At 51.2% G+C, this 20,417-nt stretch overlaps 1 protein-coding gene across 1 annotated transcript in view; it reads right to left on the bottom strand.

Moving 5' to 3' along the window:
* Window positions 1–250: 250 nt before the first annotated feature.
* CD2H10orf90 (chromosome D2 C10orf90 homolog) overlaps window positions 251–20,417 on the bottom strand; it is a 270,251-nt gene continuing 250,084 nt past the window's right edge. Inside the window, 4 exon segments of the mRNA XM_060641211.3 lie at window positions 251–1,011; window positions 1,100–1,199; window positions 4,525–4,588; window positions 18,054–18,231. Coding sequence (XP_060497194.2) covers window positions 973–1,011; window positions 1,100–1,199; window positions 4,525–4,588; window positions 18,054–18,231 — 381 coding nt within the window. The 3' untranslated portion in view covers window positions 251–972.

The following is a 20,417-nucleotide window of genomic DNA, read 5'->3' as shown; positions in this document are numbered from 1 at the left end:
AGGAGCAGGTCAGAGACCATTTCTCACCGAGTGTCATCCGTAGAGGCTGCTCGGTTCATAAAGCGGAATACATAACAGCGATACTTTAATTTTTGTAATAACTGCATTTATTTCCATTTTTGATAAAAACTAGTTAGGTTCTTAACTCCCCGAACACACATTTATAAATATTGAACAATGTCAACTGTTGGAAGGACAGACGGCAGAGCTGGAGCCATCGGGCCATTTTTGGCGACCCGGCCGGCCTTTGTTTGGGGAGGAGGGGGCTTTGTGGTGAACACTGAGGTCACCTATAATTTTTTTTCCCACCAATTCTGCTCTCCTGGCTTCTGTAGAAATAGAGTCTTTTTCTAGAGGAGCACTCAGAGCGGGGTGGGGTAGTGAGGGTGCCCTGGCCACCCCAGGTCACAGAGGAGCAGGCTGCGTGCCCCCTGGCCTCTGGCAGAGTGCCCACTACCTTCCAAGGTCAGCTCCTAGCATTCTGTGGCCCACACAGCCAGGGAATTTTGAAGAATAACGGGTGCTAACCTGGCGTTTGCAGAACTGGCAAAAGTTGGGATTGATACTTAAAAAGTGATAGATTTAGGTCCCAAAATTTGATTAAAAAAAAAAACAACCAATAACCCCCCAGGATCTAGGCCCATGTGAACGGATAAGGCCTTCCCCCCCGGTGGGATTTGGCTGAAACTCCAAATCTAAAAGTAAGTTCCAAAGTGGAAAAATGAAGGGACTGTGTCTAGAGGTTTGCATCCCACCGGTCACCCCTCTAGAGTCTGGTGACCCATTTCCTCAAGGGTTACTGTTCTTGCGTGGTTTGGGTAAGCAACTCAGGAAGCTAGGTTTTCCTTTCTGAAAAAAAAATCCAAAATAAAATAAGTTTTCATTTCATGAAGATGATGCTACGTTTAATGGTTGATCCAGCGTTTGAAGTCATCTCGGGTCCAGGTAGGGGGTCAGCAGGGCGGCCTGTGTTTAGACCGCGTTCCTTTGAAGCAGCTGGTCCAGTAATTGCTAGGGAAGCAGGAGACAAACATGTTAAGTTCAGGTTCAGCATCTGTGAGCCACGCACACATCACACCTGCTGGGGCCAGGCCATTACCTTTTTGAAGACTTCAGCACGGAGTCTGTTACTCTGTAAGATCACTCTTTTCTTTTGTTCTTCTTTTTTCCTTTTAACTTCCGGCAAGTTATTATAGATTCTGAAACAGATTCAGAAAACCTGTGGAATGGTAGCAAGACGACGTGTGCCTGTAGGGGAGCTGTGTCCTGTCTTGTCGGCAGGCTCTCCCTCTACAAAGAGGAGCCCAGCTGCAGAGGGGCCGTCTCGGAGCTGGGAGGCGCCCGGACCCAGCGCTGCCCTACCGGCTCTGTCTCCAGAACAGGCGGTGGAAGCTGGGACATCACCAGTGGGCAGCCCCCCGCCCCCCCCCCCCGACCCGGGGTCAAAGCTGAGAAGCCAGCTGTGGGAGTGACCGTCCCTTCTTTGCCACCTTCCCCTCCCACTGTCTAAGACATGCTTGTTTAAAGCGAGAGATTCCAAACCTACTGCTTTGCCCCTCCGTGTAAACTTGCCCCAGGGACCATTTTCCTACAATTTGTTTTTACCTTCCTGTGACTTAGAAACAGAGCGCTGAATACATGGAAATAACAGGAATTGTGCTGGAATAACACACACACAAATGTGTATTTACCCCTTAACCTGATGCCTTCCTAATCAAACTGCTTCCAAATACGTCTCAGGCATACGTATTATGCTCTTGTCCTGGTGTAAAATGAGGAGTTTTCAAGGGAAGTGGGGCCCAAGAGACCTTCTTCTGGACCCTTCCTTCCTACCTCCTAACGGGAGCTGTTTGCATACTGACACCAAACAATATTTCTGCGAGAATCCACAGACACAGTAGAGCGTCTGCGCCCGGGCTTTTGGGTTTTGCTAGATACATGGCACGTGGATCAACACCTTTTTGTCATGTTCTTTCATGTCTGAAAGCCAGACAAAATTTGTTTAATCGGTTCCACTGTTAAAATAGTAATTAACGAAGTATAAAAATATTAATGATGACAAAATTAGCGGGTGACGTTATCTTGGTTTCTGAGCACCGGGCTGACCACCTGACGTGAATGTTCTCAATCGTCACAACAGTCGAGAGAGGCACGCAGTGTCCTGCTTCCATGGGAATGAGGAACCCGAGCCCCGGCGAGGCCGGGAGACTCATGTCAAGTCCGTCAGCTAGAGGATGGGCTGGGCTTCGAACCTTGGTCTGTCCATCTCTACACAGCACTGTCCCCCGACCAGGTAGCAGAAAACGTCTGGGAAAAGCTTATGCCGTTGACACGGTTTGAATGAATAAATGAACACACGGTTGCCATATCCAGGAACTATTCTAGAAAGGGCCAGGGAGAGGACTGTAAGGAATCAGTAGGCAAGCTGAATGTCCCAAAGTTCCATGGTGGAAATCCCTTCAGATGCACAGAGACCGTCTTCCTGACACCAACCATCTGAATCGTGTGGGCAATTTCAGATAAAAATTCCGGGTCTCACTCCTAGGGGCCTGGATGCAGTATTTTGTTAAAAGGATTTTCTAAATAACCTACGGTATATCCATACGATGCACCACGGGGCAGATATTTAAGTGAATGAGGAAAATCATCCATAACTGTATCTTTTGACATAGAAAGACCCCGCAGACATAAAGTGAAAAAAGGCTATGGAAAAAATATATATAATATGATGCCCTTTATGGTTAAAAATTGGACAATTGTAGGGGCACCTGGGTGGCTCGGTCAGTTAAGCATCCGACTTCGGCTCAGGTCACGATCTCGCGGTTTGTGAGTTCCAGCCCCGCGTCGGGCTCTGTGCTGACAGCTCGGAGCCTGGAGCCTGCTTGGGATTCTGGGTCTCCCCCTCTCTCTGCCCCTCCCCCACTTGTGCTCTGTCTCTATCAAAAATAAATAAAATGTAAAAAAAAAAATTTTTAAAAATGGATAATTGTAGATGTAGAAGTAAAAGTCTATTTTCAGGCACAGAAAGGATACACAGCTGATAAGCGTGGGTCTCTGAAGAAAGGCCTGGGTGCAGGGACGTGATATGGGGGTAAGACAGTTGGTCATGGGGGACTGTAGCTTTATCTCCACTGTTTTGAGTTTTTAAGATAAAAACTACTAACAAAGAAAACAAAAGAAAAGAAAGCTCTGGTGCGACTGAGGACTGAGGGCCAGGGTCAAAGCCCATTCAGGGCACAGAGTGAAAACCCCAGCACTGACTCCTTCCAGGGGAGGCACCTTAACCTGGCTTGTGTGTCCTCTCTGAACCTCAGTTTCCTCTTTACTAAAACGATAGGACGATCCTGTCCACCATGAGTGCTGCCTTGAGCTCTATCATTTTAATTGCAAGGCTCCATAATAGCAGTTTTGGGTTTGGAGACTGGGAGGGAGAGAGTTGGCTGAATTTTTTCAGTGAATTGAAAAAGGAATACTTTTGGCCTGAGGTATACACAACCCTACACTTCTAAAACGGCAAGTCTGAAAACCCAGTGGCCCTATAAACCCCCAGCTAGAAGGCGGTGAACCAGGTTGCTAATGGGATGGCCCCCTTTCTCCTCCCTTGCACTTTTTCACTCACAAAGGGGTTCCCTGCAGATGACCGAAGTTGGCTAATTATCACAGAAGCGAGACAATCATGGTAAAAGCAGAAATGCTGTGCCTGGGCCGTGGAGAAACATATTCTTCCTATTTCCATAGTTTCTCTCAGCACACTATCAGTTTGGTTTAATTATTACAGCTCCTCCCAGCGCTAGATACTTTATGATAAACTGATGACATTTTACTGGCACGACAGTAAAACGGCCAACACTTGGCCAACACTGCTGAGTTATAACATTTTGGTGACGAGGCTGGGGCTCAGAAAGAATGGCCCCCTTTGTGTGCAGCAGGTGGGTGAGAATTAGTAGGGGTCTAGGGCAGCAACCAGCCACACAGAACAGGGACAGCTAGCTTGTGGACGGCGAGGCCTCCAAGCCTGCCGGGGATGCAACAGCGGGAACGCCCAGCGCGTGCCCCTCTGTGGCTTTGTGGTCTCCCACACGCCAGCGGCCTCCAAGTTTGGACTCTCTTCGGCAGGCTCCGCCACCGTCCAGGCCCTCAGGAGAAACCACCTCTGTCCTCCTCCCGAAATTACCTTCAAAGGTGCACCGCGACCGACGGCTCCTGCCCACAGAGACGATGAGAGCGTGCAGAAGCGCTCCCATTACGAGCCTGGGATCTCTCAGAGACCAGTTACCGGATCAGTTCAGAAGCCAAGACCCACCGCTTTCCCAAGGCTTTTCCAAGAACGGCATTAACGTTCCGAGGTGCGATTGGACAAACGCACTTCTTTCAGCCAGCTTCTTAAATTCACGGCCAAGAAGACCTCAGACCTTAGAGGCAGAGCTGACAACAATGGCCGCTCTGGACGGCACTTGGATGCGTCGGCCCCCCCGTCCGCCATCTTCCCCCACAACTTCTTGACCTCCAACCACCACCAAGTACCTTTTAGATCGCAGGTGCATCTCCTTCTCCGAAATGTACCTTTCTTTGGGTTTGAACAAGTTATCTGGAAAGAAACAGAAAGATTAATTTCAGAAGCTATGGCTAATGCACATTTCTAGAGAAACGTTACAGTGGGCCCAGGACGTACCTGGTTATTGAGCCTCAGTCTAAGCCCCCACCTGTCACAAACATGGCAGGGCTCAGTGGACACTCACATACCATAAATGGACTGAAACTGACAACCAGCAGGTTGGTCTTGATGACAGTTAAACGCGGGCGTGAAGTACAAGGTCAGTGTCTAACATACCTTGTAGACAGTGACTCCTTCGTGTGCTTCATCTAGCAACATTCCTAGGGTGCGGGGGGCAGTGCTACGGTGGCCCCAAAATGCCTCAGGGTCACCTTGGGTACGGGTGTCTGGTCATTTCATCCACAAAAGATCTCCACGCCAGGTTTTTGGTACCTCTGAGGACAAGGAAGTCTCCCAGCTATCGCTAGAGCATTTTGAGAGCAAGGGTTGATACTCATAAGTGGGCCCCCCCCAGGGACATTCAGCCTCTGAATCCATTCTCACGGTGGGAATACCCCTTTTCAGAGTCAGAAAGGCAACGGACAACAACATAGTAGGAACGCCTGTCTAGGGTCCTTTGAGAAAGTGCACAGTGACTGAAAATCACTATGAGTCTGGAATGTTTTCAGTGTAAATACATATTACTAATTACAATGAGGTTTGTAGACTAAAAGTGGTACGTATTTATTTAACGGTTTATTTATTTTGAGAGAGAGAGAGCGCGTACGCACGCAGGAGGGGCAGAAAAAGAGAGGGAGATCCCCAAGCAGGCTCTGCACTGTCAGCACACAGCCCAACGCAAGGCTCGAACTCACAAACCATGAGATCGTGACCCGAGCTGAAAGCAAGAGTTGGACGCTTAACCGACTGAGCCACCCAGGTGCCCCAAATTAGTATGTATGTTTTCAAAACAGTGTATATGTACCTTTTTGCAATAACTTAAATCCCCACGATGCTCTCCACCCTATGGATTAACCAAGAGTCGGTCACGCAAAAATACTCTTGGGGTACGTGTTACATGGAGTTACAGCTGAGAAGCTGCCATGCTTTCTGAAACACCTAGACAGTGACCAGTTTACCCCTTCCATTGAGCAAAGCAGGCACACGACGCAGCATCCTAGCTAAGTGTCACAGAGTTGAAAGGGGCTCCTTGGGATCCCCAGCAAAGACCCCATGTGTCTCTATTAATCTCCACGTGGATCTATCCCCTCACTCAGTAGAGCCACGCAAGACTTCTCGGGCTTACAGAATTTTCCATGAATATACACGAAGGGGGGTGGGTAAAGAGAGGGATGCTAACAAATTTGTCCCCTCTGGAGAAAGAAAACACTGGTACTGATTTACAAGTTGGAAACAACACAGTGGCTGAGCTTGTAGTCTGTCTGGTTACTCAACGCAAAAGAAAAAATGGCACCCTTGCTAAACTTCAAAGGGAAGACTCAGAGAAGAAATACGAGAGGGGTCAAAACAATCAGAAGAATGTTCCCAGCTAGAGGGAAATGTCCCCAGTGTTTGGAAAGGTATGAGAAAGGAGCAGCCAACATCACCGCGAAGATCTCCAGGGTGCCTCCCAGCAGCCCACACCTGGCCTTCGCTCCAGGTAGGACCAGGCCAGAGTGGAGAGCCTCAGACACAACCTAATCACTTTCCCAAGGAAATGGGGTGGCACCTCAAGGTGGGCACTTATGCGCCTGGGTGAGCACTTGTATGACTGGTTGAAGACCCCCACTCAGGCGTGGAGAAGGAACCTCTACAAAAAATTAGACTCAAACCTGGATTAGCACTCGCTCAGGAGCCGCTCAAGAGTAGAGGGAAGTCAACCCAGACAGACAGACGGACAGACAGACAGTGTTCCAAGGGAATACGAATACAAATTGGAGTTGTGACTTTTTTTTTTTTTACAATCTTAATCCAATTGTACGCTGTCTCCTCTGGAAAATCAGATTTTTTTTTTTTTTAAAGTTTGTTTCTTTAGAGCACCTGATACCACAATGGAGCTTTGGTTTTGTTTCCAAGAGGAAACAAAAGCAAATGCAAGCTCCTTGGCACCTCCACTGTTTTGTTTTCTGAACTCTTCGTGGCCTGCTGTGCCTCAGCGGAAATTTGAATTTGGGGCCCAGCAGCCCCGTTAGGTACAAAAAACAAGCAGGGCTCGGTCCAAGAGGGCGCGCCCCAGCTGGTGGGCTCCACCCACGCTTTGGGAAAGTGTCTGCTCCTCCGCTGCTGACTTGAGTTTTCCTAACAGCACCAAACACATCGGATGAACGGTGAGACCTTTTGTTCTGCTGGGGAGGGAAGAGAGAGGCGGCAGGTCTATGCCCCTGGAGGAAGTTGTGTGAAATAAAACAAGGGTGTCGCTAATGGCTCCCAACCTCACGGGGGCGAACAGAGCCCGGCCTGGCACTTTGAGAGCCGTGTGTCACATCCGAGGGGTCCACGTTGTGATTTATAGCAGGACCGCTAGGGTTCACTGGACGCCTTCCTACCTGATCTCCCCTGACCTGCACACCAACCCTGTGACACGCGCGTGATTTTTTTGTGCTTTAGCGTCCGGGTAATCGGACTTCAAAGAGTTGGGTTTCAGCCCCAATCAGTCCAGCCCCGTCCACACAGGCTCTTGACCTCAGAACACTGCTGCTAATTTGTACTGCAGAATCCATATTTTGGGGCGTCCTGATGAGTGCCAGCTCCCTTCCCATGAGATGCACCCAAACTTTGTTTCTCTTATCCTCCTTCCTCCTACATCTAATGAGCAACTCCTACGTCACCAGGGGAGGGTCAGAAGAAAACAAAAGTAGGTAGGACCCTGCCGCCATGAATTTCATTTGTGGAGGGGGGAGGCCAGATAATTTACAAACTGGCCACAAACAATCAGGCAAGTGCTCTGATGGCCGCATGGTAGAGGGGGGCCGGGGCGGTCGGGAGGGCCCCTCGGGGGAGGAGGTATTTAAACCACAACCCAAATGACCACAAGACCAGCAGTGGGGAGGCCTGGTGGGAACCAACGAGGGAGGGAGGAGGGCATGAGGCGCGAGGTGACGTCAGGCCAGTGGCTGGCCCAAGATCAAAGACAGCAACATTCTCCCCCCAGGTCACCCTTGACAACCACCAGGGGGCTTTGACCACGATGCCCGCGCGTGGGCATTGGAAACGTGAACCCCAAGCTCCAGATGATGCTAACGTGCACGCAAACTGGGAGGCATCCGTACTGTGCTCTGCAGGCCTGTTTTTAGGAGCTTTTTCTCCACGGTGAGAGAGACAGAGAGCCACGTGGGGTTCACACAGGAGATCTGACGTGTGTTGTTAGGAGACGACCGGTGGCTGTTCATACGCAAACCGGGTGGAGGGGGTACAAACAGGCCGAAGGGAGGCAGATCAGGCCCCTGGGGGGGGGATCCTGGAGACGGCGGTGCTCCCGGGGCCGGGAAGCAGGTGGTCTCCAGCCTCAGGGACACTGCCCATGTGCAAAGTGAGGTGTGGGCCGGGAGACAGGAATCAGGGTGACGCCCAGGCTGTGCACTGGACTGGCCATTCATGTGATGACTGTTAATGCTTTCACCTCTTCGGCGCTCTGGTGAGACACCCGGGGAACTAAGCCCAGGGTGAGAGCCAGATAAATGAGGCCTTTAGGGGCCAGAACCAAGGGTCTGTGTGGGGTTCAGGGCTCTGGGGGAGACTTCCGGGCAGCAGACAGCTAAGCCGAATCTTGAAAAAGGAAGAGCTGTCCCCAACGGTGGAGAGGAATGAGGCAGCCCCTCTGGGACCCGCCTGCAGCCAGAGATGGTTTTACAAGGACAGGTGCAGGGGACCCGTCTGGGACCTCATTTCAGGGAATAGAAACCATCCTGCATGAGCTTTGCTCAAAAATACAGCGAAATCGCATCCATCCGTTCTCTTGGAATGAAAATTCTGCCTTTATGAAATTAAAGTGACGGGCGAGAACAATTTTCAGCCTGCTTACTGGTCTTTTATGGATTTTCCTTGAAGCTTTGTTGTTCTAACTCACTGATATAGAGGAAAGAAAACCATGGCTGTAGTCACTTCTCATTAACATTCAGATCGAGGAAGTTTGGGGGTTGTTTTCAGTTTTTTCAATAAAATGACTAAGGTAAATTGCCCATTTCTGTATTTCTAGAAAGTCGTGCCCTGCGCCCCTGCCCCCCCCCCCACTCCCAATCTCTTGTGTCTGGCTCATTACCGTAACCGAGCCATAGGGCCTGTGTTGATCATTTAATCTGCAAGGCCAGACATGCTTAAGCACTTGCCTGTTTCAAAGTCAGCCAATAACCAGCTACCAAGATTTTGGTGCTTTAGAGGCTGCTCTGGGAGAACAGCTGAGTAAAAGCTGAGCCCCGATACCCCTCTATAAATACCTGTGGGTGTTTACTACAGCCCTCACCTCCTACATGTGAATACACACACATACACACACACATATACACACACATACACACAGATGGGTGGACTCCACATTCAGGGGGCTGACAGTATTGCCAGGAGGCAGCAAGGATCACCCAGACGCCAGCAGATTGGTTGTTTATGGGGCTGAGGTTCTTTTTCCTCTGCGCACAGAGCCCTTATCTACCGCTCTGATTGCAAAGCTTCATTTTCCCTATTGAACAAGTAATCTAAATGATAATCAAGTTCACACTGGATTTATTACTACGATGCCCTCCCAGAAGCTCATTTTCTGCAGTCACCCTGAGCACTTTGAAGAATCCTTCAGGCACTTGCTTCCCCTATCTTAGAAACACCAAAACCAAGGGATGCCTGTTGGAGAGAATCCAGCAGGGAGCCAACAAACCACTTTGGAGTGTAGACACCAAGTCTACACCTCTCAGAATCTTCTATTAGAGACAGGGCCTCCCAAAAGGAATGAAAATGGGGTGTGTTTGGGGGGGAACATCTCTGAGGATGTTCTCTAAAAAAAGGCCCCCCAAATCTCGTGTTCTGAGATCACAAGGCTGCTCATTTTGCCAGTGAGCTGTTCAGAGCCAATGAGCAGCTGACCATCCGGCCGCTGGAATAATCACATGGTGGTTTTCAAGAGTTGAATCTCCTTACTTGCGCCTCATTTCTATTCAGCTCCCTTCAATGGGACCTCTAATCTGCTTGACAGAGGCAACAGCAAAGGGGTCTCGCTTGGACTAATTAGCCCTCCAGAAATTAAATGGTACACATCACACCGGACAAAGGCAAGTGGAAAGACTCTTAGGCCGCTTGCTTCCGAAGTGCTCTTGAGATGATGAAGTCTTGGGCTGGATAACCGTTTCCCATTTTTCTCGGATCTGTTCAAGCCTTCGGTGGAATCCTGCTCTGAATGACAGTTCCACACCGTGAACAGCCTGCTCCGGGGGCCCGGAAGGTGGTGGACGCGGCCCAGATGCTGGCATTTAAGTGAAAGTGATGCTCGTCCCAATCACCACCCGGCCACACAACAGAGAGGCTGCTATCAAAGTGTGCGAGTGTAGTGAGGCTCTCAGATCCTTCTGGCGAAGGCATACAACATTCGGAAATGAAAAATAAACCAGAGGTCTCCGGGGATCATCCGTTTCTCTTTGCAGGCTCAGTGTGAGAAGCAGAGTACGAAGCCTCCTGGTTAGAGAAGACTCACTCGTTCTCTTCATGGAGAGCTCAGCTCCTGCACAGAGATTCAACCCCGAGTTCAGAGCCTGGGTGCGGGGATGGTGCGGTGATGAGAAGGGCTCACCAAGAACACAGGCGGATCTTCGTAACTGAACTTTTTTTTTTTAAGTTTCTTTTCTTTTCTTTCTTTTTTTTGAAAGAGAGGTAGAAAGTGAGTGGGGGAAAGGACAGAGAGAGAGGGAGACAGAATCCCAAGCAGGATCTGCGCAGTGCAGAGCCCGATGTGGGGCTCGAACTCGCCAACCGGGAGATCGTGACCTGAGTCGAAACCAAGAGTCGGACACGTAACTGACTGAGCCACCCAGGCGCCCTGTGATGGGAGAACTCTTGACCCAGCATGGTGCAGACGGGGCCTGGGGACCACAGCTCCAGCTGAAGGAAACAGATCCCCAGGTCAAACACGTCTATTAGGAACAGTTTTGGAGATAAATGGAGTCTTTACGCAATTCCCTGGTTAGATCCTGAACTCAGACCAAAAGCAGCAGCACAAGCCCTCAGGGGCTTTTCCGACGTGGCTCTAGACTTGGTTTACAGCTGTCTGCCAGACCAGCTCTTTCCCCAAGTGGCGCGAAACCCCTTGAGGACAAGGGGGGTGGATTTCTTCTACTCTGTTTGCTTTCTCACCCCCCCCCCCCAACACCCCTGCTCCTTTCCATCCACACTCCATCCCTGCGGCCAAAGACAAATTTCCATTTATTACTTAATCACTCCTCAAAGACCCAGCAAAGGATAAAGGGGCCCAAGGCTCTCTGTTGGCTCCCACAAAAGCCACGGGGACCACAGAGGAAGGCGAGACTGTGTCCGCGAGGTCTCTCCCCCGCATCACTCCTGTCTGAGCTCTTGGTATAGACAAGCCCCCTCCTTCTCCCATTATGTCACACGGTCACGCTTGTGACATACGTTCCAAAGGGACTACCTGGCTCCTCTTGTCTGATGGACATCGTGCTGGGTACCAGCATGATGGCATTGGTGCAGATGCCAGGGGAACCCTCACGGTCTAGGCAGGGCCTGTCAACGCACAAGCATCCAGTGGGGCAAAGCCGAACACAGACTGCGAAGCCGGCACCACAGTCTGCTGCCCAGAGGCCCCCACGGCCCTCCACCCTTGCTTCCTGGCACTGCTAGACCAAAAGAATACAAGCAAGGAGGGTAAGGCCCCCTTCCCGCCGTCCCAGGTTGCTGTGGGAAACGGCAGACTTACACTCCGGTTGGGGTTTCCTTAGCAAAGCATAGTAGATCTTTCTATAAGCAAAGATTCTAGAACAACATTTCCAAAGTGAACTCTCAAGAAGTAGATCAAAGCATTCCAAGGTAAAAACAAAACAAAAAAAAAGTTTAGGGAAAACATGGTTAAACAAATGTAAGCAGTCTTCATTGGTGCACAACTTCTCAGTGCCTTTAACAGTTGTAATGCTGTTTTCAAAGTTATTATTTGTAGCTAGAGGATTTAAACTCTATTAGAAAGAAAATCTGGTGTACTTGCCCCCACGTTTTCTTTAAAAGGTGTGTGTATTCAAAGGCAAGTTTAAATTACTCATTTATTTTTATTTTTTTTAATATTTATTTTTTTATGAGACAGAGAGAGATACAGCATGAATGGGGGAGGGTCAGAGAGAGGGAGACACAGAATCTGAAACAGGCTCCAGGCTCTGAGCTGTCAGCACAGAGCCCGACGCGGGGCTCGAACTCACGGACCGCGAGATCATGACCTGAGCCAAAGTCGGCCGCTCAACCGACTGAGCCACCCAGGCGCCCCTAAATTACTCATTTAAAGGAACTTTAACAATGGCTCAAATCACACTCTTCACCATAAAACAGCAACAGTTGGTGAAAGTCCGAAAGATTAACTGTTGATACGAGAGTCATTGTTTGCTCCAATTCCAGGGTTTCCCAGGATTTTTTCGAGAACCACAAAATATGGTGATTTACAGATGATGAATAAACTTTCCTTCTCATTGCCAAGTAGATTTATGTCCTCAGTGTCACTGCAAGGTTTACTACTGCACTGCATTGTGGGATAAGAGGGAAATCATTTGGAAAATAAAATCCAGGCAATCGAGAAAAGGAGTATCTCTGAACCAGGGAAAGAGTCTTTTAGCTAAATCATGCTCCTTGTTCTCTTTGCAGGCTGATGAAGTAACAATTACTTTTATCTGATAAGCGCATTTAAAAACTCCTTTGTGAGTAATGGCGGGAGAACTACCCCCAAATATTTATTCAGATGTCTTATGGAAAAACATTCCCGAGATCAGACCAGGCAACAACGTGGGACCACGGGGCTGGTGCTCAGCTAGCTGCGTGATGAACAGCACATTTTTATTACTGCGATGACTTCCCCAGCCATCTCATATCTGCTGGGTCACTTCTCCAGCTCGATGCTCTGGGAATGCAAATTAATTTTAATGCTCGCTCCAGCCAAGAATCATCACTGAAGGCAGATCTGCTGGAGAAGGAATTCTGCAGCGCCTTCCGGAGAATTCCGTCCCTCTGCTGGTCCGTGATTTGAATGGCTCTGACTTGGATCACCTTGGGAAGTGTGGATAACGCAATTCAGATTAATTCGGGTGCGGGAGGGCTGCCCAGAGTGACTCAGGGCGGCAGGCGCGCGCCCACCGGCATTTACAATCCAGGGCGATTTGACTAGCACGCCCGCAGGACTGTAATCCAAAGTGAAGACAGTCAGGAGGGTGGGGATCCAGAGAGGTGCAGGAGCCACGAGCGCTCAAATGGAAGAGGGAGGGGGCAGGGGAGTGGATGGGAGTATCAGGGAGAGCTTCATGGAAGAAGGGGCTACTCCTCGTGGGTCTTCTACACATTCACGGGTTGTGGGGACAAGCTGGGAGGGCCACAGCCACAGCGATTCAGAAAGAGCTAAGTGCACACCACCACAGGGTCCAGGACGGGCACGGCAGGAGGCAGAAGGAAGAGCCCTGGGGGCAAGAGATCAAGGAAGAGGCTGGATTTTGTAGGGCAGAGACAAGTAGAGACAGATAAGCCTTCTACCAGCGGGTTTAGGGACCCTGAGGCAAGGAAGGACAGCCAATGAGACCAGCTGAGCAGGGTTGGGTGCAGGGGGGCAGAGTCAGGCTAGGAGGGGTCTCGGTCGCAGGGGTGAAATCCAGGAGGCTCTGGGCTGGGTCCACAGAGGATAGTGAGGGTTGCCGCCGACTGAGCACCTACGAGCTACAGGTTCTGTGCTGTCTATGCCTGTGGGTGCCAACCCACCTACCCCACCCTATGTCTGAGGTCGCCATACCCGATGCTTTCGGTTCGTCCCGCCCCAGATTCATTCTGCAAGGGGGAAGCAGGGACTAATTCTGAAACATTCCAATTCCCCGGTGAGGGTCGGCCCGTGAACACGACCAACCCCCGGGACCCAGGGAGCTGCATGGGGATGATGGTCCACAGCCTGGGTAACCATGGTGACGTGGGCAAAAGAGCCCTGACGGGGGAAGGGAGGGGGGAGGCCCTTAGACGGGAGAGTCTGTACCCTCAGAGGCGGAGAGCAAAGCGTGATTCCTGCCTTCCTCCTTCGGCTGCTTCTCTCACCTTCTCTCCTCCACACTTCAACAGTCACCGCAGTGTATCCATTCTGCCCAGTTGCCATCATCCCGCATCCCACTGCCCTGCCCTGGGACTGCCTACCATGACCCGCCTGGGGCTTCCGACCTCGAAATGAGGTTCAATTTGGAAGCGGCATCTATGGTCACCCCCCCTCGATCCGCACCCCCACTTGGCAGTCTAGTCCTAGCCAAACTGACACCCTGACAGTTCTCTCTGCTGTGACGTTATACCCTCACCCACCCCCACCCCGCACCACCGTGCGCGGTCTCTACCTATCCCAGCGCGGCTCCGAGGTCTCCCCATCAGAAGGCACCCCCAGCCCCAAGTATCGCCTGCACCCTTTCCCTACGAGGTGGGGAGGCCCGTGAGACCAGGGACTGTACCGGGCACACAGCGGGTTCTCAAGAAAGGCTTACTGACAGGTGGATGAAAAGGCTTTTCCTGTCACTTGCCAAAGCCCGCCCAGAGGTGGCCCAGGAGGCTCCCGGCGAGCAAGCGGACGCGTCCTCACTTTGAGAATTCAAACTCCAGCTGGTGAGACAGTAAAGACAGTCCGGGCTGTAGGCAGGGCCTTTATAATGCCACTTCCTTGTCGCTCTCTAGTCTCAGCTGTCCATGAAAATCCCCATCTACAAAGAGGGAGCCCCGATAACGCTCACACACGTGTGCACACACATGCACGTACACGCTTGTCCCCGCCCCGAGCCTTCACAACTGCTCAGAATCCAAGGGTCAACAGGAAGCCGCATTGGCCCCCCCGGCCTTCGCCGTAATAGTCCCTGCAGGTCAGGCGCTTCCTGGGGCGGCCCCTGCCGGAGCAGGTGTCTTTCTGCCAGCAGAGCGCCCACCCGCGCCTCTCCGGTCTGTCCTGGGCAGACCCCGCCGGGAGGCAGCGACCCCAGCTCAGAAAGCAAACCCGAGTCCTCCTTCTAACCGCCGTCTTGAAGCCGTAGCTGGAGTTCGTGCACGCATATGACCTGTTAACTAATTTCGCCTGTAAGAAAACCATTTTCATCTCACTTTTAGCATCTTGCCAGCGGACAGGCTGAAGGCAAGATGTGCGCTGGAGACTCGTTTCATGGGGCTTAAACACTTCCTCTCACTTGCCCCAGCTCACACGAGGCTCTGGTTTCAGAAGTTGTCTGATTTCACTGACCCAACACAAACAAACAGGAGCCTGAAGCTCTCATCGACACATAAATACCGCAGGGACGGGCAGAACGGCCATAAAATCCATGCCCCAAAGTCCTGCCCACGGCATCCTAGCTGCTGGGGCGAGCTCAGAACTGGGGGACTTCAAAGGGTGCTTCGGTGATTTAAAGCTGTGGACTGGGTCCGATCACCTTTCATTACATATGATTTTAAAATGTTCCTGTGAATATTTAAATATATTCATAAACGTATAGATTTAAAATTATAAATATATTTTGAATATTTGAATATTTAAATGATCTAAATATCCTTTAAAGATTTCATTTAGGGGCGCCTGGGTGGCTCAGTAGGCTGAGCGTCCAACTCTTGATTTCTGCTGAGGTCATGATCCCGGGGAATCTTGGGATCAAGCCCCACATTGGGCTCTGAGCTAAGCATGGAGCCTGCTTAAGACACTCTCTCACTCTCTCTCTCTCTCTCTCTCTCTCTCTCTCTCTCTCTCTCTCTCTCCCCCCACCTTCTGCCCCCTCCATCACTCGATCTCTCTTCTCTTTCTCTAAATGAAAAAGTATATATATTTCATTTAACGTGACCTTGTAAGGAGACCTGCTTAGGGGAAAACACCACAGTTGGATACTGTAGTGGGTAGAATTACGTCTCCCCAAAAATATATGTTCAAATCTCACCCCCCACCCAGTCTGTGATTGTGACTTAACCCAGAAATAGGGTCTTTGCAGAAGTATGCAAGTGAAAATGAGGTCATACTGGATTAGGGTGGATCCTGATCCAGTGACTCATGTGTTTCTAAGATGAGGAAATCTGCCTGCAAAGACACATAGACAAGGGGAGAAAGCCATGTGAAAATGGAGGCAGAGAAAGCAGTGATGCATCTGTAAGCCAAGGATTGCCAGAAGCCACCAGAAGCGAGGACAGGGGCATAGCCATGAATTCTCCCTCTGAGCCTCCAAAAAAACCCCAATCATTTTAGACACCTTAATTTTGGACTTTTGGCTTCCAGACTCTGAGAGATTAAATTCCTATTATTTTAGCCAACCAGCCTGTGGTCACTTTTTTAAAGGGTTTTTTTTTTTTTTTTTTTTTTAATGTTTATTTATTTTTGAGAGAGAGAGAGCACAAGCAGGGGAGGGGCAGAGAGAAGGGAGACGCAGAATCCCAAGCAGGCTCCAGGCTCTGAGCCGTCAGCACGGAGCCCGACGCGGGGCTCCAACTCACGAACCTGAGATCATGACCTGAGCCGAAGTCGGATGCTTCACCGACTGAGCCGCCCAGGCGCCCCCGGCCTGTGGTCACTTCTTAAAGCAGCCCTAGGGATGACCAACGGGCATCTCCCTAATATTTGAGATGATGGTGATTCTAGACCATTCGGCACCCACAGTGTGGCACAGCCAGTAGGTAGCTGGCCCCGAGGATGAGAACCCCAGCTCTACTGCTGCTGAACAGCCCCGCCCAGAAGAAGCTCCTGAGCGTCTCTGGCCTTCCATCTCTTCCTACGCAAAGGACGGGACTGATTAAAAAGGAAGCTGATCGGATGACATCTTTTGTATGTGGTTCTGTTGAGCTCTCCAGTGGCATTGCTCTATGTTTGTTGGCAACATATTTGTTAACTTAACCATTTTGAACAAGCAGGATCTTCAAAACTATCAAGGCCAGCCGGCCCGCACATCATGAGCACCCCTGTAGCCCTTCTCCAGACAAGGGGAGACGTCAAAGTCCCCGGGGTGGTGGGGTCCCCGGGGTGGTGGGGTGGGGGGGGGGCTCCCACTGGTGGCCAAGGGCTGGTTCCTCGTAGTAACTTGAGAAGTCTGCACCGAACCTAGGTTTCTCTCTGTCGAGCCAGAGATTCTGGTCCCTGGGGGAACACACCCAAATGCAGCCTGGATCTGCCAGGCAGCTTGAAAATGTGAGACACATGTTCAAAGAGGGGAACTTTCTGCACATTCATTTTGTCGACTTTTTTTTTTTTTTCTCTTTTTTTAAGCACACTGGGAAAGAGCAGCAGGTGTTTTCCTGAATCCTCTACCACAAGAAGGATGCATCCTTGCCTGGGTCTTAGGACCCGCAGTGCCCCGGGTGGATGAAGGAGATAGCCTGTCCACGGGGACTGCGGAGGTGAGCAGGAATTCTGGGATAACACCCTGTGTCCTCCGTCGCCCAGGCTCCCCTGCAGGATCTTGGTAATGTTTGCGAAGCTGCATTTTATTGAATATGGTTATTTCCCTAGAGGACTTTTATCCAGATTTATATGCATGATTTCACACCCCTGGTGTCCTGGGGGCCAGAACATTTTCCTAGGAAGAAAGATCTTGTTCCTCTATCCAAAGGAATAAAATGGAGGTCTCCCCAGGCCTCCAGATTTTAAGATTTGAGTTGGCAGGCCATCAGTATGGGCTCCGATGTCTCCACTGTTGCCCTCAAGCCTTCCTGTTATTCTTGCTGGTTTAATAGTCTGTTTATAAGCTCCGTGAAGGAAGGACCAAATCTAGTCTGGCTCACTGTGCTATCCCCACCTCCCAGCATGGTGCCTGGCCCAGAGAAGATTCCGGAGAACCCCCCGTCTAATGAGCGTTCGAGTGCCTCCCCTCACGGGGCCAGCCTGACACTGGCTACACCGTGGGGGGGGGGGGGAAGCTGGCCATCCGCGCTCTGCGCTCACAGCAGGAAAGGGGGTTTCAGGATGACAAATGTTGATGTAGACAAGCTGGAGTCAACCTCTCACCCTGAGATCTGTTTTGCAATCTACAAAGGGCAAAGGGGATCTCTCGCAAATGTCTGTTAGGAGCCAAGAATTTGAACTTGCTACCCTGGCTGCTAGAGTTATGTGGCTTCCTTCCCAGCTGTAGTGGTAAATTTGTGTCCCAAGCTGGTTCTGCTGAATTCAGCACCCTGTATCAGCTCCCGCCACGGGCTGGCTCCCAGAGCAGGCTGCAGGACAACACCGAGGTTTGGATGTGCGGCACAAACCCGCGTCCTGTGCGTGTCAGGGGTATCACGTGCATCATCACCTTGGATGAAGGTCCTGGTCCTCCCAGACCACCCGTCCCACCTGCCCCGCCCCCCCAAGCCACCTGCAGCTTACCGCTGAGAGGGTGGGGAACCGTGAACTGCTTCTTGTTGGCGCGGACAGGAAAGAGACTCTGCTTCTGCGCTAGGTTCTCCTTCCGCTGGGCTTTTCTCTGCTGGATCATGTGTTCAAGCTTCTTCAGCCGTTCTTGTGAGCGAGCGATGAACTGGGGTTTACGGACCTCCAGCGCTTCCTAATTGCAGCGAGAGAACATCTTATTGTTAAGAGAAGTGACCCAGAACGGCAATATATCCTTCTGATTTGGTCAAGAACCTGATCAAAAGTGCAACACTCGGGGCGCGCCTGGGTGGCTCAGTTGGTTAAGCACCTGACTTCGGCTCGGGTCATGATCTCACGGTTCATAAGCCCAAGCCCCGCATCAGGCTCTGTGCTGACAGTGCAGAGCCCCCTTGGGAGTCTTTCTCTCTCTCCCTCTCTCTCTCTGCCCCTTCCCTGCTCTCACTCTCTTGATCAAAAATAAAGGTAATAAATAAACTTCCTTTAAAAAAAAAAGTACAATGCTCAAAGACCGATAGCCCCAGCGTGCAAGCACACCACAACTTTTTTCCGGGGCCTCGTGTAAAGACCGTCACAGACGTGTTGATGGTATAGGGCCTGGTGGTCAGTCCTGGCCAGCGTCAAGCATGACCGCCAACCGGCAGTGAGGTTGTGAGTGCAAAGGCATTCCTTCTCCCTGTCAACTCATTCGCTTTCCAACAGACCCAAACCTGCGGGCCCTAAACTCCATATTCCATGGGTGGGGAAGGAATGAAGGCATTATGAGTCACTTGCTTCTGCTGGGGGTTGGAAACCTCAGGCACAGACCTAGATCATCCACCCAGCGTGAAATATGTGCCTGTTGAGCAGAAACAGTAATCTTGGCTAACGGGAACAGCGTCTCCTTCCAGGAAGAAAATGTTGGCAAGGTATCTTTGCCTATGCAAAACGGCCCCACAAGCTCCAGAGACGGGGTCAGCGTGCCCACGTTTCCAGCTCGGCCACATCCCTCACTGTCCTCCCAGCTCCACATGTGCACTAAGCCACCTCCCCAGGTCTGCTGGAAAAGAGTGACCACCGCCGCTGCGTTCTGATGGTTGATGTGGCTTCACTGTGTCGGGGAATCCCCACATTGCTTCTGAAAGGCAGGGAATATATTCCCATTTGACAGATAGAAAACCTGAGGCTCACCGGCGGATCCCACAGTGACCCTCAGCTGAGAGACCCCTACGTTTTTCCCACGCTGCCTTTCGTGCTCTTAACTTGCTACTCCTTGATCACCTCGGTTCAGGTGGTTCCTGGGCCTGGAGTAACACGCCAGCCACGCCCGTCAGTCAGAGTTCCAGCCGCTGGGGCTCCCCGTTCACCCTGAGCATCGTGGCACTTCACAGACCGCCTCGTACAAGTGATTTGCACACACTGCTGGCCATGCTGGGCCGTGAGCTCCTGGAGGGCGGGGGCCGTGTCTTACCCCCACCGTATCCCTCGCAGCCGCTACCCTGAGCTCTGCACATAGTAGGTTCTCAGCAAAGGCCCTCGGGACGTGCTGCTGTGTCTGACCCGTTCCTCTGCCCGACTCCTCCTCTGCCCGGGTTCCTGGGGGAGGGCAGCTCAGGTTCCATCTTTGTCATGGATGTGGCCCTGGCAGCTGTGCCCGGGAAGGAATCTTCTCGGCTGGTCGTTCTCTATGACGCACCGGGGCCTGCAGAGATAGCCTCTGGGGACAGCTTAAGGGCCCAGCGTGGCTGCTTTGGGGGCATCCAGAGTCTCCCGCCATGGACCTACCGAGGGCCCCAGGGGTGCAGGGACCAGCCGATGGCACCATGTCCACATCTGCAGGGAGGTTTATAACGTATCAAGTGCCTGCCTAGAAGGTGTGCCTCACTATGTGACGTGCCGTTAACAGAGGCTTTCTGTTATTTGTGTGCCCTTCTCATGTTCATATCTCTAATTCTGAACTTTAAAACAAGCGTACATATTACTTCGATGACCACAACCAGAAAGAGACACCAAAGGAAAGCTTTCATATCCTTGAGCCTGTGGCCGTGTGATTTAGAGCAACCTCTTCAATCTTTCCAAAGCCGAATGTCCTCACATGCAGACGGGATTGTAGGGACCCCTGCTTCATTAGGGGTGCTGGGAAGATGCCTGCTCAGCGTCACTCAGAACCGCTCAATAAACGCAGTCTTTGCTGTGACCATTGTCACTGTGGATATTATGCAATCCTCACTCTAGCCCAGGGGAATAGGTATTGTTTCTCCATTACTCACACCGTGAAACAGAGGCCCAGAGAGGTTAGGGGACCTGGCCAGAGTCATAGAGCCATTATGAAGGGGTGGGGTCAAGGCTCCAGGGTCAGAAGCGGAAGTAAGATTGGGCCCC

The sequence above is a fragment of the Panthera onca genome, chromosome D2 (assembly GCF_046562875.1).
Source record: "Panthera onca isolate mPanOnc1 chromosome D2, mPanOnc1 haplotype 2, whole genome shotgun sequence".
Lineage (NCBI taxonomy): Eukaryota > Metazoa > Chordata > Mammalia > Carnivora > Felidae > Panthera > Panthera onca.
This window is presented reverse-complemented; position numbering and strand designations above follow the sequence as displayed.